This window comes from Oncorhynchus mykiss, chromosome 12 (genome assembly GCF_013265735.2).
Source record: "Oncorhynchus mykiss isolate Arlee chromosome 12, USDA_OmykA_1.1, whole genome shotgun sequence".
NCBI lineage: Eukaryota > Metazoa > Chordata > Actinopteri > Salmoniformes > Salmonidae > Oncorhynchus > Oncorhynchus mykiss.
The window spans coordinates 99128976-99154593 of NC_048576.1; the positions used below are offsets into that span (position 1 = coordinate 99128976).

Below are 25618 nucleotides of genomic sequence, written 5' to 3' on the forward strand. Positions count from 1 at the left end.
CTAGTAACCGAAAGATTGCAAGTTCATATCCCCGAGCTGACAAGGAATCTGTCGTTCTGCCCCTGAACAGGCAGTTAACACACTGTTCCTAGGCCGTCATTGAAAATAAGAATTTGTTCTTAACTGACTTGCCTAGTAAAATAAAGGTTAAATAAAAAAAATGGTACCTTCAGGTGTTTGAAAATTGCTCCCAAGGATGAACCAGACTTGTGGAAGTCTACAATTTTTTTTCTGAGGTATTGGTGGATTTATTTCGATTTATCCATGATTTCAAGCAAAGAGGCACTGAGTTTGAAATTAGGCCTTGAAATACATCCACAGGTACACCTCCAATTGACTCAACTGATGTGAATTAGCCTATCAGAAGCTTCTAAAGCCATGACATCCTTTTCTGGAATGTTCCAAGCTGTTTAAAGGCACAGTCAACTTAGTGTATGTAAACTTCTGACCCACTGGAATTGTGATACAGTGAATTATAAGTTAAATAATCTGCCTGTAAACGATTATTGGAAAAATGACTTGTGTCAGGGACAAAGTAGATGTCCTAACCGACTGGCCAAAACTATAGTTTGTTAACAAGAAATTTGTGGAGTGGTTGAAAAACGAGTTTTACTGACTCCAACCTAAGTGTATGTAAACCTTCAACTTCAACTGTATATATTGTAAAGCTCCTTTGGGTAAAAAGAGAAAAGAGCCATCATAAATCATTCTTATATATATTGTAGTTTATAATTTTTCTTGTGCTGGGATTCAAACCGATCGTGTTTTGTTGGTGATTTTAAAGGGAATGTTTCGGAGACCTCATTCACGCTGAATGCTGCGTATGTCGGCTCATTCGGAAATGACTTTTTAAATGGCGCATCGCTGACAAAATGAGATGGGATTGAATCCCGGCCCGAATGATATTTTCACCAACTAAATATGTATTCATATTATTATTATATGAAGGTCCGCGAGGCGACCTCCAACGACCCGTGGGGCCCCCCCTCCTCTCTGATGTCAGAGATCGCTGACCTGACCTTCAACGTGGTGGCGTTCACCGAGGTCATGGGTATGATCTGGAAACGCCTCAACGACAGCGGGAAGAACTGGAGACACGTCTATAAGGTCAACGTTCACCTGGAAACTAATTGTTTTCTCTCTGATATTTACTAACAAACTATTGTTAGTTTTCCTTTCATTCTTTAAATATCCTGTTCATATGCATTTTTATCATCATAATCTGTTTTTATTGTTTCACCCTTTGCCTTGTCTTTCTATCTACTGTTAGATGTGTGGTGTCTGTTTTTATTGTTTCACCCTTTGCCTTGTCTTTCTATCTACTGTTAGATGTGTGGTGTCTGTTTTTATTGTTTCACCCTTTGCCTTGTCTTTCTATCTACTGTTAGATGTGTGGTGTCTGTTTTTATTGTTTCACCCGTTGCCTTGTCTTTCTATCTACTGTTAGATGTGTGGTGTCTGTTTTTATTGTTTCACCCGTTGCCTTGTCTTTCTATCTACTGTTAGATGTGTGGTGTCTGTTTTTATTGTTTCACCCGTTGCCTTGTCTTTCTATCTACTGTTAGATGTGTGGTGTCTGTTTTTATTGTTTAACCCGTTGCCTTGTCTTTCTATCTACTGTTAGATGTGTGGTGTCTGTTTTTATTGTTTCACCCGTTGCCTTGTCTTTCTATCTACTGTTAGATGTGTGGTGTCTGTTTTTATTGTTTAACCCGTTGCCTTGTCTTTCTATCTACTGTTAGATGTGTGGTGTCTGTTTTTATTGTTTCACCCGTTGCCTTGTCTTTCTATCTACTGTTAGATGTGTGGTGTCTGTTTTTATTGTTTAACCCGTTGCCTTGTCTTTCTATCTACTGTTAGATGTGTGGTGTCTGTTTTTATTGTTTCACCCTTTGCCTTGTCTTTCTATCTACTGTTAGATGTGTGGTGTCTGTTTTTATTGTTTCACCCTTTGCCTTGTCTTTCTATCTACTGTTAGATGTGTGGTGTCTGTTTTTATTGTTTCACCCGTTGCCTTGTCTTTCTATCTACTGTTAGATGTGTGGTGTCTGTTTTTATTGTTTCACCCGTTGCCTTGTCTTTCTATCTACTGTTAGATGTGTGGTGTCTGTTTTTATTGTTTCACCCTTTGCCTTGTCTTTCTATCTACTGTTAGATGTGTGGTGTCTGTTTTTATTGTTTCACCCGTTGCCTTGTCTTTCTATCTACTGTTAGATGTGTGGTGTCTGTTTTTATTGTTTAACCCTTTGCCTTGTCTTTCTATCTACTGTTAGATGTGTGGTGTCTGTTTTTATTGTTTAACCCTTTGCCTTGTCTTTCTATCTACTGTTAGATGTGTGGTGTCTGTTTTTATTGTTTAACCCGTTGCCTTGTCTTTCTATCTACTGTTAGATGTGTGGTGTCTGTTTTTATTGTTTCACCCTTTGCCTTGTCTTTCTATCTACTGTTAGATGTGTGGTGTCTGTTTTTATTGTTTAACCCGTTGCCTTGTCTTTCTATCTACTGTTAGATGTGTGGTGTCTGTTTTTATTGTTTCACCCTTTGCCTTGTCTTTCTATCTACTGTTAGATGTGTGGTGTCTGTTTTTATTGTTTCACCCTTTGCCTTGTCTTTCTATCTACTGTTAGATGTGTGGTGTCTGTTTTTATTGTTTCACCCTTTGCCTTGTCTTTCTATCTACTGTTAGATGTGTGGTGTCTGTTTTTATTGTTTAACCCTTTGCCTTGTCTTTCTATCTACTGTTAGATGTGTGGTGTCTGTTTTTATTGTTTCACCCTTTGCCTTGTCTTTCTATCTACTGTTAGATGTGTGGTGTCTGTTTTTATTGTTTCACCCGTTGCCTTGTCTTTCTATCTACTGTTAGATGTGTGGTGTCTGTTTTTATTGTTTCACCCTTTGCCTTGTCTTTCTATCTACTGTTAGATGTGTGGTGTCTGTTTTTATTGTTTCACCCTTTGCCTTGTCTTTCTATCTACTGTTAGATGTGTGGTGTCTGTTTTTATTGTTTCACCCTTTGCCTTGTCTTTCTATCTACTGTTAGATGTGTGGTGTCTGTTTTTATTGTTTCACCCGTTGCCTTGTCTTTCTATCTACTGTTAGATGTGTGGTGTCTGTTTTTATTGTTTAACCCTTTGCCTTGTCTTTCTATCTACTGTTAGATGTGTGGTGTCTGTTTTTATTGTTTCACCCTTTGCCTTGTCTTTCTATCTACTGTTAGATGTGTGGTGTCTGTTTTTATTGTTTCACCCGTTGCCTTGTCTTTCTATCTACTGTTAGATGTGTGGTGTCTGTTTTTATTGTTTCACCCGTTGCCTTGTCTTTCTATCTACTGTTAGATGTGTGGTGTCTGTTTTTATTGTTTCACCCGTTGCCTTGTCTTTCTATCTACTGTTAGATGTGTGTGCGGTGTCTGTTTTGAAATGTGTTGGTTTGTAAGTGAAGTGGATTGTTATTTTATTGCTAGGCCCTGACTCTACTCGACTACCTGATCAAAACGGGCTCGGAACGTGTGGCGCAGCAGTGCAGGGAGAACGTATACACCATACAGGTTAGGTTGACGATTTGAATCCCGAGTCTGTCGGGATAAATGTCTGAGTGAGTGCACTGAGCTGGCTTCTGAATGGTTTCTTTCTCAGGGCGTTGAAACCAAAAAAACTATCTGCAAAGAAAGTATAATAAAGTATACTTCCTTCCCTTCCTCTTCCTCCCCCTCTTCCTCCTCCTCCTCCTCCTCCTCTGTAGACCCTACGGGACTTCCAGTTCACAGACAGGGATGGCAGGGACCAGGGGGTGAATGTTAGGGAGAAGGCCAAGCAGCTGGTGGCCCTGATGAGGGATGAGGAGAGGCTGAAACAGGTATGTCATGGTCCCTGTATTCTGTTGGTTTGGGGTTGTTCAGAATGTGTGTCTGCTTCTGTTTTCCCAGACACATTATGTCTGGTCCTGGACTTCTGTTAGACATCAGACACATTATGTCTGGTCCTGGACTTCTGTTAGACATCAGACACATTATGTCTGGTCCTGGACTTCTGTTAGACATCAGACACATTATGTCTGGTCCTGGACTTCTGTTTGACATCAGACACATTATGTCTGGTCCTGGACTTCTGTTTTCCCAGACACATTATGTCTGGTCCTGGACTTCTGTTAGACATCAGACACATTATGTCTGGTCCTGGACTTCTGTTTGACATCAGACACATTATGTCTGGTCCTGGACTTCTGTTTGACATCAGATACATTATGTCTGGTCCTGGACTTCTGTTAGACATCAGACACATTATGTCTGGTCCTGGACTTCTGTTAGACATCAGACACATTATGTCTGGTCCTGGACTTCTGTTTGACATCAGATACATTATGTCTGGTCCTGGACTTCTCCATTGATCTGGCTTTTTAGTCCAGGTCCAGGCGTAATCTGTGTCCAGGAAACCGTCCTGGTATTGTCCCCTCGATGATGAATAAAATCCCTATCTACATTATGTAAATACCTAGCTATCTATTTGTCTAGGAGAGGACCCTGGCCCTGAAGACCAAGGAGAGGATGGCTGGAGCAGCTGCAGGGTCAGGGATGGGCTCTAGTTCTCTACCTCCACCCTACCCAGGCCGCCGTACCAGCCAGCCCAGCATGACTGCTCTCTACGGGGATGACTTCAGCCGGTCCAGGGAGTCCCATTCCTCTTTCAATTGTGAGTAGTACCATGCAACTGGGAATATGCAAACACACACACACACACACACACACACGCAATCGCGTTATTGGAAACAAAGGCTGTTCTGAGGTCGGGCCAGGTCGTGGCTCGATAAGTTTGAGTCGGGTCAGGGACAATTTTTTTATTTTTCATTTCAGCTAACCCCAACCCCTTTCCTAAACTTAACCCCAACCCCTTTCCTAACCCTAACCCTAACCCCTTTCCTAAACTTAACCTAGTTCTCCTAAAGCTTACTACTCGGTCTACGGAGTTGCAATGTCATTTTTCGTCACAAAAGGGGCGGCTCCTTGTAAATACTCTCTGGCATTCAACATACTTTTTTAACTTCCTTAAAATTGAGACGCACCATATCATTCCTTCCACAGCCGTGGAGGCAGTGTGGAAGCTTGGTACCTAGATCTGACATCTATACAGTATATAGGCTATTCATCAAAGTAGCTTATTTTGCATTGATAACCAACATATTATCTCAGCAACTGTTCGAACAGTAAACCAAACAACAAGAGTCCACCCTAAAAGGTATTTTGTTTAGAAGTAATAACTAGTGATTACAGGGTTTGGTGAAATGGTACAACCAGCTGTAGCCAACTAACAAGGCAAGAGTTTATTTTCTTTGTGACCAAAACATGATGACGTTCTATTTTTAACTGATACGTGTCCAGACTTTTGACTGGTACTGTATATTTAAGCAATAAGGCCTGAGGAGCTGTGTTATATGGCCAATGTCGTGTTCTTAGGCACGACGCAACGTGGAGTGACTGGTACAGCCCTTGGCCATATATCACAAAACCCGGAGGTGCCTTATTGCTATTATAAACTGCTTACCAACGTGATTAGAGCAGTTAAAATAAATGTTTTGTCATACCCGTGGTATACGGTCTGATATACCACGCCTTTCAGCCAATCAGCATTCAGGGCTCGAACCACCCAGTTTATATATATATATATATATGTGTGTGTGAACTCCTTCAAGACTGTTGGAAAAACATTCCAGGTGAAGCTGGTTGAGAGAATGCCAAGAGTGTGCAAAGCTGTCATCAAGGAAAAGGGTGGCTACTTTGAATAATATATATTTAAAATATATTTTGATTTGTTTAACACTGTTTTGGTTACTACAATATTCCATATGTGTTATTTTCATATTTTCAATGTCGTCACTGTTATTCTACAATGTAGAAAATAGTAAAAAATAAAGAAAAACCCTTGAATGAGTAGGTGTGTAAACTTTTGACTGGTACTCTATATGTGTGTATAGACAGTAGTTATATAGGATGGTGTGTATAGACAGTAGTTATATAGGATGGTGTGTATAGACAGTAGTTATATAGGATGGTGTGTATAGACAGTAGTTATATAGGATGGTGTGTATAGACAGTAGTTATATAGGATGGTGTGTATAAACAGTAGTTATATAGGATGGTGTGTATATAGACAGTAGTTATACAGGATGGTGTGTATAGACAGTAGTTATATAGGATGGTGTATATAGACAGTAGTTATACAGGATGGTGTATATAGACAGTAGTTATACAGGATGGTGTGTATAGACAGTAGTTATATTAGGATGGTGTATATAGACAGTAGTTATACAGGATGGTGTGTATAGACAGTAGTTATAATAGGATGGTGTGTATAGACAGTAGTTATATAGGATGGTGTGTATAGACAGTAGTTATATAGGATGGTGTGTATAGACAGTAGTTATATAGGATGGTGTGTAAAGACAGTAGTTATATAGGATGGTGTGTATAGACAGTATATGAATAGAAAAGGTGTGTACAGCAGTAGTTATAAAGGATGAGCCTTGACTAGAATACAGTGTATACATATGAAGTGGGTAAAACAGTATGTAAACATGATTAAAGTGGCCAGTGTTCCATGACTATGTACAAAGGACAGCGGTCTCTAAGGTGCAGGGTAGAGTACCGGGTGGTAGCCGGGTGGAGTACCGGGTAGAGTACCGGGTGGTAGCCGGGTAGAGTACCGGGTAGAGTACAGGGTAGAGTACCGGGTGGTAGCCGGGTAGAGTACCGGGTGGTAGCCGGGTAGAGTACCGGGTAGAGAACCGGGTGGTAGCCGGGTAGAGTACCGGGTAGAGAACCGGGTGGTAGCCGGGTAGAGACGGTATATTGCAGTTTGATTGATAGCAGGGATACATTGTAAAAGGCCAAACATGTTCCCACAGCCTGAAGCGTTGACGAGGCAGTGGAACACACAATGGAGCCAGAATGTAATGAAGCATAAAGGCTTGAATGCCTGAAACATTGATAAGATTAGCCATTCTGTTCTTCAGTGAGAATCCATGTTGAGAGATTTGGTCTGGCTCTGCTCAGGTCTGCACTGACAGCTAGTCAGTAAGTTGGCGAACGAACACTCCATGTTAGTGTTATCCCACAGGAACCAACCAACCAGTGGTGGATAAAGTATCCAATTGTCATATTTGAGTCAAAGTAAAGATACCTTAATAGAAAATGACTCAAGTAAAAGTGAAAGTCACACAGTAAAACTTGAGTACTACTTGAGTAAAAGTCTAAAAGTGTTTGGTTTTAAATATACCTAAGTATCAAAAGTAAAGGTATGAATAATTTCAAATTCCTTATATTAAATAAACCAGACAGCACTATTTTTAAAAATGTAATTGCTTTTTTTTTTTTTACATTCACAGATAGCAAGGGGCACACTCCAACTTTCAGACATATTTTTACAAATGAACATTTGTGTTTAGTGAGTCCACCAGATCAGAGGTAGTAGAGATGACCAGGGATGTTCTCTTGATAAATGTGTGAATGATGGTTACACTATGTATTACTAGTAAACAACAACAACAACAGAGGATGGTTACACTATATATTACTAGTAAACAACAACAACACAGAGGATGGTTACACTATGTATTACTAGTAAACAACAACAACACAGAGGATGGTTACACTATGTATTACTAGTAAACAACAACACGGAGGGTGGTTACACTATGTATTACTAGTAAACAACAACACGGAGGGTGGTTACACTATGTGTTACTTATATATAATGTAAATACTTCAGGGAATTAATGGTCATGGGATGTCCCTCAGTCTATGGCAGTCATATTTGCATTTTGCCCCCCATCCAGATTGATTCCCAGCTTTATGTTATTAGTAAATACACAGAAGTTGGACATTGATTGAGATATTATCTTGAAAAAATATGATCTTATTTGGGAGTATTTCTCCCAGTAGAGGAACCATCTCTGTCTCTACCTCCCCTGTCGTGCAGTGACCACTAACCTCTTCCTTCTCACTCAAGGGGATTTGGGCTGGAATGTTTTGGCTCTTCGTGTTCTTATCTTGTGACCATGACATACAGTAGATTATTCTAGAACACAGATGGCATATACACTCAGTAAGAACTCACGGTTCTTATCTTATCAACGTGTCAGTCAGTTTGTATGTGTCTGTGTTTCTGTGTGTCTGTGTGTCTGTGTGTCTGTGTGTCTGTGTCTGTGTGTCTGTGTGTCTGTGTGTCTGTGTTTCTGTCTGTCATCAGAAAGGGACTAAAAGTTCAGTTACTTGGGTCTCCAGAAATACAGATAAAGTGTTCCGTCAGCAGTATCTGGATTCATTGTAGAGATGGCTGGTTGTGTACACAGAAATAGAGTCTATAGAACAGACGTTCCCATTCATGTCAATGATGGCATAATAGATTGTGTGTTCTATAGTTGTATACCCGTGGTCATTGTCCCTCACAGGCCCTATTCAAGTAGGTGCTATTGTCCTGTTGGTCCCTGTAACAGGCAGCTGGACCTGGACAAGTCTCAATGAATAACTCTGCCCCAAATGGTACCCTGTTCCATAAGGGCCCTGGTCAATAGTAGTGCACTATATAGGGAATAGGGCTCTGGTCAAAAGTAGTGCACTATATAGGGAATAGGGCCCTGGTCAATAGTAGTGCACTATATAGGGAATAGGGCTCTGGTCAATAGTAGTGCACTATATAGGGAATAGGGCTCTGGTCAATAGTAGTGCACTATATAGGGAATAAGGCTCTGGTCAATAGTAGTGCACTATATAGGGAATAGGGCCCTGGTCAATAGTAGTGCACTATATAGGGAATAGGGTGCCATAGGGCTCTGGTCAAAAGTAGTGCACTATATAGGGAATAGGGCTCTGGTCAATAGTAGTGCACTATATAGGGAATAGGGTGCCATTGGCCATAGTGCTCTGGTCAAAAGTAGTGCACTATATGGTGCCATTTGGGAAGCAGTCCATGTCTCTGTCTGTTGTATCATCCTGGTTGTTCCCCATTCCTACATAAATTGTTTGTTAGTTTTGGTTACGCTATCCAAGTGTGTGTGTGTGTGAGAGAGAGAGAGAGACGCTCTCTATAGCTGCATTCCTAACATTCTCCTGTTCTCTTTCACTCCAGCTGAACAGCAAACACAAAGAATGGGGGACACACACTCTCTCTACCTTTTTCCCCTGTCTCTGTATACATGGCTGTGGTAGTCACGTTTAGCTAGCTGGGACTGGGCATCATGTATTATACATGGCTGTGGTAGCCACGTTTAGCTAGCTGGGACTGGGCATCATGTATTATACATGGCTGTGGTAGCCACGTTTAGCTAGCTGGGACTGGGCATCATGTATTATACATGGCTGTGGTAGTCACGTTTAGCTAGCTGGGACTGGGCATCATGTATTATACATGGCTGTGGTAGCCACGTTTAGCTAGCTGGGACTGGGCATCATGTATTATACATGGCTGTGGTAGTCACGTTTAGCTAGCTGGGACTGGGCATCATGTATTATACATGGCTGTGGTAGTCACGTTTAGCTAGCTGGGACTGGGCATCATGTATTATACATGGCTGTGGTAGTCACGTTTAGCTAGCTGGGACTGGGCATCATGTATTATACATGGCTGTGGTAGTCACGTTTAGCTAGCTGGGACTGGGCATCATGTATTATACATGGCTGTGGTAGTCACGTTTAGGTAGCTGGGACTGGGCATCATGTATTATACATGGCTGTGGTAGTCACGTTTAGCTAGCTGGGACTGGGCATCATGTATTATACATGGCTGTGGTAGTCACGTTTAGCTAGCTGGGACTGGGCATCATGTATTATACATGGCTGTGGTAGTCACGTTTAGCTAGCTGGGACTGGGCATCATGTATTATACATGGCTGTGGTAGCCACGTTTAGCTAGCTGGGACTGGGCATCATGTATTATATAAACATGGCTGTGGTAGTCACGTTTAGCTAGCTGGGACTGGGCATCATGTATTATACATGGCTGTGGTAGTCACGTTTAGCTAGCTGGGACTGGGCATCATGTATTATACATGGCTGTGGTAGTCACGTTTAGCTAGCTGGGACTGGGCATCATGTATTATACATGGCTGTGGTAGTCACGTTTAGCTAGCTGGGACTGGGCATCATGTATTATACATGGCTGTGGTAGTCACGTTTAGCTAGCTGGGACTGGGCATCATGTATTATACATGGCTGTGGTAGCCACGTTTAGCTAGCTGGGACTGGGCATCATGTATTATACATGGCTGTGGTAGCCACGTTTAGCTAGCTGGGACTGGGCATCATGTATTATACATGGCTGTACTGTGGTAGTCACGTTTAGCTAGCTGGGACTGGGCATCATGTATTATACATGGCTGTGGTAGTCACGTTTAGCTAGCTGGGACTGGGCATCATGTATTATACATGGCTGTGGTAGTCACGTTTAGCTAGCTGGGACTGGGCATCATGTATTATACATGGCTGTACTGTGGTAGTCACGTTTAGCTAGCTGGGACTGGGCATCATGTATTATACATGGCTGTGGTAGTCACGTTTAGCTAGCTGGGACTGGGCATCATGTATTATACATGGCTGTGGTAGTCACGTTTAGCTAGCTGGGACTGGGCATCATGTATTATACATGGCTGTGGTAGTCACGTTTAGCTAGCTGGGACTGGGCATCATGTATTATATAAACATGGCTGTGGTAGCCACGTTTAGCTAGCTGGGACTGGGCATCATGTATTATACATGGCTGTGGTAGTCACGTTTAGCTAGCTGGGACTGGGCATCATGTATTATATAAACATGGCTGTGGTAGTCACGTTTAGCTAGCTGGGACTGGGCATCATGTATTATATAAACATGGCTGTGGTAGCCACGTTTAGCTAGCTGGGACTGGGCATCATGTATTATACATGGCTGTGGTAGCCACGTTTAGCTAGCTGGGACTGGGCATCATGTATTATACATGGCTGTGGTAGTCACGTTTAGCTAGCTGGGACTGGGCATCATGTATTATATAAACATGGCTGTGGTAGTCACGTTTAGCTAGCTGGGACTGGGCATCATGTATTATACATGGCTGTGGTAGTCACGTTTAGCTAGCTGGGACTGGGCATCATGTATTATACATGGCTGTGGTAGCCACGTTTAGCTAGCTGGGACTGGGCATCATGTATTATATAAACATGGCTGTGGTAGTCACGTTTAGCTAGCTGGGACTGGGCATCATGTATTATACATGGCTGTGGTAGTCACGTTTAGCTAGCTGGGACCGGGAATCATGTATTATACATGGCTGTGGTAGCCACGTTTAGCTAGCTGGGACTGGGCATCATGTATTATATAAACATGGCTGTGGTAGCCACGTTTAGCTAGCTGGGACTGGGCATCATGTATTATATAAACATGGCTGTGGTAGCCACGTTTAGCTAGCTTGGACTGGGCATCATGTATTATATATACATGGCTGTGGTAGTCACGTTTAGCTAGCTGGGACTGGGCATCATGTATTATATAAACATGGCTGTGGTAGCCACGTTTAGCTAGCTGGGACTGGGCATCATGTATTATACATGGCTGTGGTAGTCACGTTTAGCTAGCTGGGACCGGGAATCATGTATTATACATGGCTGTGGTAGTCACGTTTAGCTAGCTGGGACTGGGCATCATGTATTATACATGGCTGTGGTAGCCACGTTTAGCTAGCTGGGACTGGGCATCATGTATTATACATGGCTGTGGTAGCCACGTTTAGCTAGCTGGGACTGGGCATCATGTATTATACATGGCTGTGGTAGCCACGTTTAGCTAGCTGGGACTGGGCATCATGTATTATACATGGCTGTGGTAGTCACATTTAGCTAGCTTGGACTGGGCATCATGTATTATACATGGCTGTGGTAGCCACGTTTAGCTAGCTGGAACTGGGCATCATGTATTATACATGGCTGTGGTAGCCACGTTTAGCTAGCTGGGACTGGGCATCATGTATTATACATGGCTGTGGTAGTCACGTTTAGCTAGCTGGGACTGGGCATCATGTATTATACATGGCTGTACTGTGGTAGTCACGTTTAGCTAGCTGGGACTGGGCATCATGTATTATACATGGCTGTACTGTGGTAGTCACGTTTAGCTAGCTGGGACTGGGCATCATGTATTATACATGGCTGTGGTAGTCACGTTTAGCTAGCTGGGACTGGGCATCATGTATTATACATGGCTGTGGTAGTCACGTTTAGCTAGCTGGGACTGGGCATCATGTATTATACATGGCTGTGGTAGTCACGTTTAGCTAGCTGGGACTGGGCATCATGTATTATACATGGCTGTGGTAGCCACGTTTAGCTAGCTGGGACTGGGCATCATGTATTATACATGGCTGTGGTAGTCACGTTTAGCTAGCTGGGACTGGGCATCATGTATTATACATGGCTGTGGTAGTCACGTTTAGCTAGCTGGGACTGGGCATCATGTATTATACATGGCTGTGGTAGCCACGTTTAGCTAGCTGGGACTGGGCATCATGTATTATACATGGCTGTGGTAGCCACGTTTAGCTAGCTGGGACTGGGCATCATGTATTATACATGGCTGTGGTAGTCACGTTTAGCTAGCTGGGACTGGGCATTATGTATTATACATGGCTGTGGTAGTCACGTTTAGCTAGCTGGGACTGGGCATCATGTATTATACATGGCTGTGGTAGCCACATTTAGCTAGCTGGGACTGGGCATCATGTATTATATATACATGGCTGTGGTAGCCACGTTTAGCTAGCTGGGACTGGGCATCATGTATTATATATACATGGCTGTGGTAGCCACGTTTAGCTAGCTGGGACTGGGCATCATGTATTATACATGGCTGTGGTAGCCACGTTTAGCTAGCTGGGACTGGGCATCATGTATTCTACATGGTTGTGGTAGCCACGTTTAGCTAGCTGGGACTGGGCATCATGTATTATACATGGCTGTGGTAGTCACGTTTAGCTAGCTGGGACTGGGAATCATGTATTATACATGGCTGTGGTAGCCACATTTAGCTAGCTGGGACTGGGCATCATGTATTATACATGGCTGTGGTAGCCACGTTTAGCTAGCTGGGACTGGGCATCATGTATTATATAAACATGGCTGTGGTAGCCACATTTAGCTAGCTGGGACTGGGCATCATGTATTATATAAACATGGCTGTGGTAGTCACGTTTAGCTAGCTGTGACTGGGCATCATGTATTATATAAACATGGCTGTGGTAGTCACGTTTAGCTAGCTGTGACTGGGCATCATGTATTATACATGGCTGTGGTAGCCACGTTTAGCTAGCTGGGACTGGGCATCATGTATTATACATGGCTGTGGTAGCCACGTTTAGCTAGCTGGGACTGGGCATCATGTATCATCTGTTTATTCAATTGGTCAAAATATATTATTTTAATAAACATACACTGAGTGTACAAAACATTAAGAACACCTGCTATTTCCATGACATCGACTGACCAGGTGAATCGGGGTGAAAGCTATGATCCCTTATTGATGTCACTTGTTAAATCCACTTCAATCAGTGTAGATGAAGAGGAGGAGACGGGTTAAAGAAGGATTTTAAGCCTTGAGACAATTGAGTACTGTGTATGTATGCCATTCCGAGGGTAAATGGGCAAGACAAAATATTGAAGTGCCTTTGAATGGTTTATGTCAAGCAAATTCTAGATTTGACAGTTATATATATTATAGTTATATATATTATATTATAGCCATTAAAAGTTGACTAAGGCCACCGATTTGAGTTGACCACATTGTCCTTTGAGTTGAACACATTGTCTTTGAGTTGAACACATTGCATATGTTAAGATACAATAGGGTGTGTGTAGTAGTACGATGTGATAGTGTGTGGTATAAATACTACTGTTGGAATATGATACAGTAGTAAGATGAGTTGTTGGATAGTACAGTAGTTTTATGATACAGTAGGATGTGGTGGAGTTGTTAGAAAGTACAGTAGTAGTTTGATACATTAGGATGTGGTGGTGTTAGTACAGTAGTATTATGATACAGTAGGATGTGGTGGAGTTGTTAGATAGTACAGTAGTTTTATGATACAGTAGGATGTGGTGGTGTTAGTACAGTAGTATTATGACTCAGTAGGATGTGGTGGAGTTGTTAGATAGTACAGTAGTATTATGATACAGTAGGATGTGGTGGAGTTGTTAGATAGTACAGTAGTATTATGATACAGTAGGATGTGGTGTAGGTGTTAGTACAGTAGTTTTATGATACAGTAGGATGTGGTGGAGTTGTTAGATAGTACAGTAGTTTTATGATACAGTAGGATGTGGTGGTGTTAGTACAGTAGTAGTATGATACAGTAGGATGTGGTGGAGTTGTTGGATAGTACAGTAGTTTTATGATACAGTAGGATGTGGTGGTGTTAGTACAGTAGTATTATGATACAGTAGGATGTGGTGGACTTGTTAGAAAGTACAGTAGTAGTTTGATACATTAGGATGTGGTGGTGTTAGTACAGTAGTATTATGATACAGTAGGATGTGGTGGAGTTGTTAGATAGTACAGTAGTTTTATGATACAGTAGGATGTGGTGGTGTTAGTACAGTAGTATTATGACTCAGTAGGATGTGGTGGAGTTGTTAGATAGTACAGTAGTATTATGATACAGTAGGATGTGGTGGAGTTGTTAGATAGTACAGTAGTATTATGATACAGTAGGATGTGGTGTAGGTGTTAGTACAGTAGTTTTATGATACAGTAGGATGTGGTGGAGTTGTTAGATAGTACAGTAGTTTTATGATACAGTAGGATGTGGTGGTGTTAGTACAGTAGTAGTATGATACAGTAGGATGTGGTGGAGTTGTTGGATAGTACAGTAGTTTTATGATACAGTAGGATGTGGTGGTGTTAGTACAGTAGTATTATGATACAGTAGGATGTGGTGGAGTTGTTGGATAGTACAGTAGTATTATGATACAGTAGGATTTGGTGGAGTTGTTGGATAGTACAGTTGTATTATGACTCAGTAGGATGTGGTGGAGTTGTTAGATAGTACAGTAGATTTATGATACAGTAAGATGTGGTGTAGGTGTTAGATAGTACAGTAGTTTTAGGATACAGTAGGATGTGGTGGAGTTGTTAGATAGTACAGTAGTTTTATGATACAGTAGGATGTGGTGGAGTTGTTAGATAGTACAGTAGTTTTATGATACAGTAGGATGTGGTGGAGTTGTTAGATAGTACAGTAGTTTTATGATACAGTAGGATGTGGTGGAGTTGTTGAACAGTACAGAAGGATGGTGCAGAGACCAAAGCCAGTTGCCAGTGTAATATCATGTGTGTGGTCTCATCACCAGCTGTGTGCAGCCTCTGCACCAGCTGAGTGCGGTCTGTGCACCAGCTGTGTAAAGGTTGTGTGTGGGAAGCTAAGTAGCGTGAGCATGGTTTCAGTTAGTCACACTGTGTTAATGTTATACTTCTGGTGTCTGTGGAAAGTTTGATTTTCCAACACACACACCAGAGTTTTTTCTGGGTTCAAAATGTGGCTTAGGCGATGGGCGTGGTAGGGGCGTGGTGGGGGCGTGGCCACTGGTGCAGTCGCCGACTGGACATTTTAGAGACCCTCCTGTTGACCGCAATGACAAAATGTGCCGTTTTAAAGTTCATTTCATTCAAATCTACAAATTTTCGCAATGGCTTATGCTATCTGAGTGACTCAAACATTATAACAGAATCAATGGGGGCCCCATGCCATGACAAACATTATAACAGAGTCAATGGGGGCCCCCATGCCATGACAAACATTATAACAGAATCAATGGGGGCCCCATGCCATGACAAACATTATAACAGAGTCAATGGGGGCCCCCATGCCATGACAAACATTATAACAGAGTCAATGGGGGCCCCATGCCATGACAAACATTATAACAGAATCAATGGGGGCCCCATGCCATGACAAACATTATAACAGAATCAATGGGGGCCCCATGCCATGACAAACATTATAACAGAATCAATGGGGGCCCCATGCCATGACAAACATTATAACAGAGTCAATGGGGGCCCCATGCCATGACAAACATTATAACAGAATCAATGGGGGCCCCATGCCATGACAAACATTATAACAGAGTCAATGGGGGCCCCATGCCATGACAAACATTATAACAGAGTCAATGGGGGCCCCATGCCATGACAAACATTATAACAGAGTCAATGGGGCCCCCATGCCATGACAAACATTATAACAGAGTCAATGGGGGCCCCATGCCATGACAAACATTATAACAGAGTCAATGGGGCCCCCATGCCATGACAAACATTATAACAGAGTCAATGGGGGCCCCATGCCATGACAAACATTATAACAGAGTCAATGGGGGCCCCATGCCATGACAAACATTATAACAGAGTCAATGGGGCCCCCATGCCATGACAAACATTATAACAGAGTCAATGGGGGCCCCATGCCATGACAAACATTATAACAGAGTCAATGGGGGCCCCATGCCATGACAAACATTATAACAGAGTCAATGGGGCCCCCATGCCATGACAAACATTATAACAGAGTCAATGGGGGCCCCATGCCATGACAAACATTATAACAGAGTCAATGGGGGCCCCATGCCATGACAAACATTATAACAGAGTCAATGGGGGCCCCATGCCATGACAAACATTATAACAGAGTCAATGGGGGCCCCATGCCATGACAAACATTATAACAGAGTCAATGGGGGCCCCATGCCATGACAAACATTATAACAGAGTCAATGGGGGCCCCATGCCATGACAAACATTATAACAGAGTCAATGGGGGCCCCATGCCATGACAAACATTATAACAGAGTCAATGGGGGCCCCATGCCATGACAAACATTATAACAGAGTCAATGGGGCCCCATGCCATGACAAACATTATAACAGAGTCAATGGGGCCCCATGCCATGACAAACATACTCCTGAATGCATAATAATAAAAATAAGTATTCCCCCTGACTTTCTAGTTGTAATATTTCGGTGATTGTTATTTAAAAATGTATAGGTCCATTATCTTTTCTACATACTTTATATGTGGTTTTAGTCATTTAAGTTTAGACTGAAAACTCTTTTTTTTTACATCCTGAGAAAAATGTAAAAATAAATAAATATATATATATGTACACTACCGTTCAAAAGTTTGGGGTCACTTTAGAAATGTCCTTGTTTTTGAAAAACACCAGTCTCAACAGTGAAGAGGCGGCTCCGGGATGCTGGCCTTCTAGGCAGAGTTGCAAAGAAAAATACATATCTCAGACCGGCCAATGAAAATAAAAGATTAAGATGGGCAAAAGAACACAGACACTGGACAGAGGAACTCTGCCTAGAAGGCCAGCATCCCGGAGTCGCCTCATTCACTGTTGACTTTGAGACTGGTGTTTTGCGGGTACTAATGAAGCTGCCATTTGAGGACTTGTCCAATCTGTTTCTCAAACTAGAAACTCTAATGTACTTGTCCTCTTGCTCAGTTGTGCACCGGGGCCTCCCACTCCTCTTTCTATTCTGGTTAGAGACAGTTTGCGCTGTTCTGTGAAGGGAGTATTACACAACGTTCTACGAGATCTTCAGTTTCTTGCAAATTTCTTGCATGGAATTGCCTTCTATTCGCAGAACAAGAATAAACTGACGAGTTTCAGAAGAAAGTTTTTGTTTCTGGCCATTTTGAGCCTGTAATCGAACCCACAAATGCTGATGCTCCAGATATTCAACTAGTCTAAAGAAGGCCAGTTTTATTGCTTCTTTAATCAGAACAATAGTTTTCAGCTGTGCTAACATAATTGCAAAATGGTTTTCTAATGATCAACTAGCCTTTTAAAATGCTAAACTTGGATTAGCTAACACAACGTGCCATTGGAACACAGGAGTGATGGTTGCTGATAATGGGCCTCTGTAGTCTGTACACCTATGTAGATATTCCATAAAAATCTGCCATTTCCAGCTACAATAGTCATTTACAACATAAAAAATGTTTACACTATTTCTGATCAATTTAATGTTATTTTAATTGACAAAATTAGCTTTTCTTTAAAAAACAAGGACATTTCTAAGTGACCCCAAACTTTTGAACGGTAGTGTATATATACAGTACCACTGAAAAGTTTGGACACTCCTACTCATTACAGGGTTTTTCTTTATTTTTACTATTTTCTACGTTGTAGAATAATAGTGAAGACGTCAAACCTATGAAATAACACATATCGAATCATGCAGTAACCAATTGCTGAAAAGAAACCACTACTAAAGGACACCAATAAGAAGAAGAGACTTGCTTGGGCCAAGAAACGCGAGCAATGGACATTAGACCGGTGGAAATCTGTCCTTTGGTCTGATGAATCCAAATTTGCGATTTATGGTTCCAACCGCCGTGTCTTTGTGAGATGCAGAGTAGGTGAACAGATGATCTCCTCATGGGTCGTTCCAAACGTGAAGCAAGGAGGAGGAGGGGTGGTGGTGCTGGTGGTGACACTGTCTGTGATTTATTTAGAATTCAAGGCACACTTAACCAGCATGGCTACCACAGCATTCTGCAGCGATACGCCATCACATCTGGTTTGCACTTAGTGGGACTATCATTTGTTCTTCAACAGGACAATGACCCAAAACACACCTCCAGGCTGTGTAAAGGGCTATTTGACCAAGAAGGAGAGTGATGGAGGGCTGCATCAGATGACCTGGCCTCCACAATCCCCCAAACTCAACCCAATTGAGATGGTTTGGGATGAGTTGGACCGCAGAGTGAAGGAAAAGCAGCCAACAAGTGCTCAGCATATGTGGGAACTCCTTCAAGACTGTTGGAAAAGCATTCCAGTTGACTACCTCATGAAGATAGTTGAGAGAATGCCAAGAATGTGCAAAGCTGTCTTCAAGGCAAATGGTGGCTATTTGAAGAATCTCAAATATTAAACTGATGTGTTTAACACTATTTTGGTTACTACATGATTCCATATGTGTTATAGTTTTAATGTCGTCACTATTATTCTACAATGTAGAAAGTAGTAATAAAAGACAAACCCTTGAATGAGTAGGTGTTTCCAAACTTTTGACTGGTACTGTATATATAAATATTTTACTGTTTGGCCAAAGGTGGCCCACTAGATTTTTCTATGCAGAACCCCCCCCCTACTACTACATACTTTTTATACTACTACATACTTTTTATACTACTACATACTTTTTATACTACCACATACTTTTTATACTACTACATACTTTTTATACTACTACATACTTTTTATACTACCACATACTTTTTATACTACCACATACTTTTTATACTACTACATACTTTTTATATTACTACATACTTTTTATACTACTACATACTTTTTATACTACTACATACTTTTTATACTACTACATACTTTTTATATTACTACATACTTTTTATACTACCACATACTTTTTATACTACTACATACTTTTTATATTACTACATACTTTTTATACTACCACATACTTTTTATACTACTACATACTTTTTATATTACTACATACTTTTTATACTACTACATACTTTTTATACTACTACATACTTTTTATACTACTACATACTTTTTATACTACTACATACTTTTTATATTACTACATACTTTTTATACTACCACATACTTTTTATACTACTACATACTTTTTATATTACTACATACTTTTTATATTACTACATACTTTTTATATTACTACATACTTTTTATATTACTACATACTTTTATACTACTACATACTTTTTATACTACTACATACTTTTATACTACTACATACTTTTTATATTACTACGTACTTTGTATATTACTACATACTTTGGAGATAATTACTGTGAAATGATTCAGACGACATCCATATTGACATATTCCATAATATGCAGTAGGCCTTGTCTGGGAAAGTCACTCTGGCCTGATTTCTGCTCCATTTCAGCATTGTTACAGAAGGATAGTCTGGTCAATGACGGTGGAGGACATACTATGTGTCCTGGATTGATGATCTTTGAGTCTGTCTGTCCTGTCTGTCGTTGCGGGTTTAGATGGACCTGATGGATGGGCTGGGGCTGGGTGGTTGAGTGGGGGTCAGAGGGTTGGCCTGGCACTGTGGCAGTAGCTCCCTGTCCCGTCCCAGACAGATCCTGGGTTCAAATACAATTTGAAATCATTTCAAACTACTTTGTCTGTGCTTTGATTGAGCTTGTCTGGCGTAATGGAACCCATAGAAGAGATCCCGCCCACCTGGCACTGCAGGCAGGCTAAAGCAAACGCTCGCACTATTTGAGAAGATATGGAATAGTATTTGAACCCAGGTCCCAGCCGGCCCAGCCAGACGACAGTCCAGCCCAGGCAGGCCACATTGAGAGGTGGTGTACTGGAAGTGATTGGGGTTCAGCAGAGATAGACTGGACCTTGCCAATGGCCTCGTTCCAAATCACACTATTATTGCCTTTTATAGGGTCTCTGGTGAAAAGTAGTGCACTACATCAGGAATAGGGTGCCATTTGGGACGTATATACAGTACTGCCCCCCTCCTTCCCTCCACAGCCCCCTCCCTTTTGCCATGATCCCCCCCTCCCTTACAGCCATGATCCCCCCCTCCCTTACAGCCATGATCCCCCCCTCCCTTACAGCCATGATCCCCCCCTCCCTTACAGCCATGATCCCCCCTCCCTTACAGCCATGATCCCCCCCCTCCCTTACAGCCATGATCCCCCCCCTCCCTTACAGCCATGATCCCCCCCTTCCTTACAGCCATGATCCCCCCCCCCCTCCCTTACAGCCATGATCCCCCCCTCCCTTACAGCCATGATCCCCCCCTCCCTTACAGCCATGATCCCCCCCCTCCCTTACAGCCATGATCCCCCCCCTCCCTTACAGCCATGATCCCCCCCTCCCTTACAGCCATGATCCCCCCCCTCCCTTACAGCCATGATCCCCCCCTCCCTTACAGCCATGATCCCCCCCCTCCCTTACAGCCATGATCCCCCCCTCCCTTACAGCCATGATCCCCCCCTCCCTTACAGCCATGATCCCCCCCCCCTCCCTTACAGCCATGATCCCCCCCTCCCTTACAGCCATGATCCCCCCCTCCCTTACAGCCATGATCCCCCCCTCCCTTACAGCCATGATCCCCCCCCTCCCTTACAGCCATGATCCCCCCCCTCCCTTACAGCCATGATCCCCCCCCTCCCTTACAGCCATGATCCCCCCCCTCCCTTACAGCCATGATCCCCCCCTCCCTTACAGCCATGATCCCCCCCTCCCTTACAGCCATGATCCCCCCCTCCCTTACAGCCATGATACCCCCCCTCCCTTACAGCCATGATCCCCCCCTCCCTTACAGCCATGACCCCCCTTACAGCCATGACCCCACCCCCACCTTACAGCCATGACCTCCCCTGCCTTACAGCCATGACCCCCCCCACACCCTTACAGCCATGACCCCCACTACCCCTACTTATCTACCTCCATTACCTCTCTACCTTCACAACCCATCTACTCCTCTGCCCCTGCCACCTCCTCTACCCATCTATCCCCTCTAGCCTAGTGGTTAGAGCGTTGGACTAGTAACCGAAAGGTTGCAAGATCGAATCCCCGAGCTGACAAGGTAAAAAATCTGTAATTTTGCCCCTGAACAAGGCAGTTAACCCACTGTTCCCCGGTAGGCCGTCATTGAAAATAAGAATTTGTTCTTAACTGACTTGCCAAGTTAAAGGTAAAATCTAATTAAAATGAAAAAATACCTCCTTTACCTACTCCACAAAAGCCACCATTGTTCCTAGTGCAGGAGGCAGAGAGCAGCAGTTAGGATCCGTCCCAAATGGCCCCCTATTCCCTATATAGTGCACTACTTAGGACCAGGGTCCATAGTCAAAAGTAGTGCACTAAATAGACAATAGGGGGCCATTTGGGGTGCAGTCTTGCAGACCAAGGCAGAGCATGCCATGCCAACACAGGCCTGCTGGAATAACACAACACACAGTGGTTGGACAGCAGACTTAACATGCAAACCCAGCTCTCTCTACTAAAACTCTGCTCTTAAAAATCACACACTCTCTCTCTCTCTCCTCTGCCACCTGCCCCTCTCTCCCTCTCCCCCACCTCTCCCTCCTCCCTCTCAATCTCTTTCTCCCTCCCTCTCTTTCTCTCTACCTCTCCTCTGCCACCTCCCTCCTCTTTCTCTCTCTCTTTCTCCACTCCCTCCCTCTTTCCTCCTCTTCCTCCTCCCAGCCACCTCTTCCTCTCCTCGCCGTGCCGCATCAGACATGGAGCAGGCCCGCCCACAGACCAGCGGGGAGGAGGAGCTACAACTGCAGCTGGCTCTGGCCATGAGCCGAGAGGAGAGTGAAAAGGTAACACACACACTCACACAGTACACACACACACACACGCACACACACACACACACACACACACACACACACACACACACACACACACACACACACACACACACACACACACACACACACACACTGAACAAGAGGCACTGACACACTCTGACTACATGCAGTGTGAGAATGTTATGAACGTGGCTGCCTCCCTCCCACTCATACACACTCCCCTGCAGAGCTCAAATCTCTCGCTCTCGCTCTCTCTCTTTCTCTCTCTCTCTCTCTCTCTCTCTCTCTCTGTCCTCTAAGTGTCATCCATTTCACTGAGCCTTAAATAGAAACCAATATCACCCCTCTCTCCTTGTGATGCGATCTATAACACCTGGCCAATCAAAGACACCGATACTCAGAGTTGGCTGCCGACCTGGCCAATGACAGAGTGCGATGCTGCAGAGTGAACCGCCGGCAGCTGTGCTGAGTGAATGAGTGACTGGACTGAACAGGGTGGAGCTATTGATCCATTGTTAGCTAGCCTGGTATTGATGGCACTGTTAGCTAGCCTGGTATTGATCCACTGTTAGCTAGCCTGGTATTGATGGCACTGAATGGCCTCTGTGTCTCTGTGTTGTTAGATGGTGCATTCTGCACCGAGGCCTGGGACCGAAAAACACTCCTTTTATAAAACACACACAATATCTTAGGTCCTTTTGTTCAACACTACAATATCTTAGGTCCTTTTGTTCAACACTACAATATCTTAGGTCCTTTTGTTCAACACACAAAAACTCATCGTTGGCTAACTTTATAAGCTGAATATTGGTCAACTTTTTGCCAGATGTTAGTCCAACTCCTAACACAGAGCTTATTGATCTACTGGCTGTCGAGAGACAAATGATTTCAGGTGTTCTTTTCTACCCGTTAATTCATCAATGTAATTTATGGGCCGGAGTCACCTGGTGTCCCTGATGCCTGACTAGAAACACATGAAAAGCAGTAGTGTTTTGAGGTCATTTATGGGCCGGAGTCACCTGGTGTCCCTGATGCCTGACTAGAAACACATGAAAAGCAGAAGTGTTTTGAGGTCATTTATGGGCCGGAGTCACCTGGTGTCCCTGATGCCTGACTAGAAACACATGAAAAGTAGAAGTGTTTTGAGGTCATTTATGGGCCGGAGTCACCTGGTGTCCCTGATGCCTGACTAGAAACACATGAAAAGCAGTCGTGTTTTGAGGTCATTTATGGGCCGGAGTCACCTGGTGTCCCTGATCCCTGACTAGAAACACATGAAAAGCAGTCGTGTTTTGAGGTCATTTATGGGCCGGAGTCACCTGGTGTCCCTGATGCCTGACTAGAAACACATGAAAAGCAGTAGTGTTTTGAGGTCATTTATGGGCCGGAGTCACCTGGTGTCCCTGATCCCTGACTAGAAACACATGAAAAGCAGTCGTGTTTTGAGGTCATTTATGGGCCGGAGTCACCTGGTGTCCCTGATCCCTGACTAGAAACACATGAAAAGCAGTCGTGTTTTGAGTGCAGTCAGCCCTGCTAATAACACCACCCCCTTTAACACTCCAGCCTGCTCCCCCGGTGGACATTGATGAACAGACTCAGCTCCAGATCGCCCTGAGCCTCAGCAAGGAGGAAGCTCAGAAGGTACTGCTTAGATGTAGCCCCTCGAGCCCCCTGCATCCTCATACCCTAACTAGGGTTGTAAAAATCCAGAAACATTCCCCACAATTCCCAGGTTTCCCATAAATCCCGTTTGGAGATCTCTCTCCCTCCTGATTCTGGGAATCTTTCAACTTGGATTTCTGGGAAATTAGGGAATTTCAGGAAGGTTACGAGAATTTTGCAATGCTTAACCCTAACCAAACCATTCTACCTCCTGCTGCTGCAAGCTCTTTCTCTGTCTCTCTCTCTCTGTCTCTCTCTCTGTCTCTCTCTCTCTCTGTCTCTGTCTCTCTCTCTCTCTCTCTCTCTCTCTGTCTCTCTCTCTCTGTCTCTCTCTCTCTGTCTCTCTCTCTCTGTCTCTCTCTCTCTCTCTCTCTCTCTCGCGCACTCTCTTAGACCTGTGGGTCAAATGAACTTTGACCCTGGTTCCTGAACAGCCAAGCAGCCTGCTGTGCTGCACCTTTTCTCTCGTCACAGATTGGATAAGGCTGCATCTTTCTGTTTCCACTAACCAATAGCACCATCTCCCTCTCTCTTTAGACCAATGGTATGAGATCCCGCCCTCTGACCTCTTCTGGTGTACACGCCAATCCCTGTCTTGGGGAGGGTCAAAGAGGGCTTGCCTTCCATGCAATGTATCAACAATGGTGGCGTTCCAGGTCATCTATTTTGCACATCTCAGCAACCACATGATGTGATACAGCGTTGTTCTGAGATTCGCAGTGCGTCTGTAAAAAAAGACAACCTGGAACCGCACCAATGTGAATATCAAGGCAGGTTAGGAAGTGTTTTTATTTATCCACCAACGACTGATTTGTATTTCCCCTCCTCCACTCCACCGATTGGCTCCCTTATAGCCGGCCTCGCCTCCTCCAGTTGCCTTGGATATGGATGAAGAGAGACAGCTCCAGATCGCCCTGAGCCTGAGCAAAGAGGAGCACCAGCAGGTAGTGCCCCCGGTAGTGCCCCTGGTCCTGTCCCAGATGGCATCCTAGTCACTATGTAGTGCACTGCGCTATAGTGGCCTGGTAGAACCGGCCTGATCTCGCCAGCTCACATTATGGCGGAGTGAGACAGAAACGTGAGTGCAAGAGGTCAGACTGCTTGACCAGACTAGCCACATAGGTCTCTGGCCCAAAGTAGTGCACTACATAGGGACTAGGTTTGGCCCACCGAGAGGTGTTCTCTCCCCCTGAGCCCCCTGTGTCTTTAAGCCTTCGGGTCCTTCAGCTCTGCTCAACACCTCTCTGTCTTCCTTTCCTTCTGTCTGTCTGTCTGGCTGCTCATCACCGTGTCAATGTTTTACCCTCTAGACTGGGAACTCACTCTGCTTCTCTAGACTGGGAACCCACTCTGTTCCTGTAGACTTGGAACTCACTCTGTTTCTCTAGACTGGGAACTCACTCTGTTTCTCTTGACAGGGAACTCACTGTTTCTCTTGACTGGGAACTCACTCTGTTTCTCTTGACAGGGAACTCACTCTGTTTCTCTAGACTGGGAACCCACTCTGTTCCTGTAGACTTGGAACTCACTCTGTTTCTCTAGACTGGGAACTCACTCTGTTTCTCTAGACTGGGAACTCACTCTGT

At 43.6% G+C, this 25618-nt stretch overlaps 1 protein-coding gene across 3 annotated transcripts in view; it reads left to right on the forward strand.

Moving 5' to 3' along the window:
* epn3a (epsin 3a) overlaps positions 1-25618 on the forward strand; it is a 58555-nt gene that overhangs the window by 11575 nt on the left and 21362 nt on the right. For 2 of the 3 annotated variants that reach the window (XM_036939478.1, XM_036939476.1), the window contains exons 3-9: positions 949-1107; positions 3464-3547; positions 3742-3855; positions 4511-4688; positions 22255-22376; positions 23934-24011; positions 24887-24976. In XM_036939478.1, the coding sequence (XP_036795373.1) occupies positions 949-1107; positions 3464-3547; positions 3742-3855; positions 4511-4688; positions 22255-22376; positions 23934-24011; positions 24887-24976 (825 nt within the window). The remainder of the gene's footprint in view (positions 1-948; positions 1108-3463; positions 3548-3741; positions 3856-4510; positions 4689-22254; positions 22377-23933; positions 24012-24886; positions 24977-25618) is intronic. The other variant, XM_036939477.1, reaches the window with a different exon arrangement.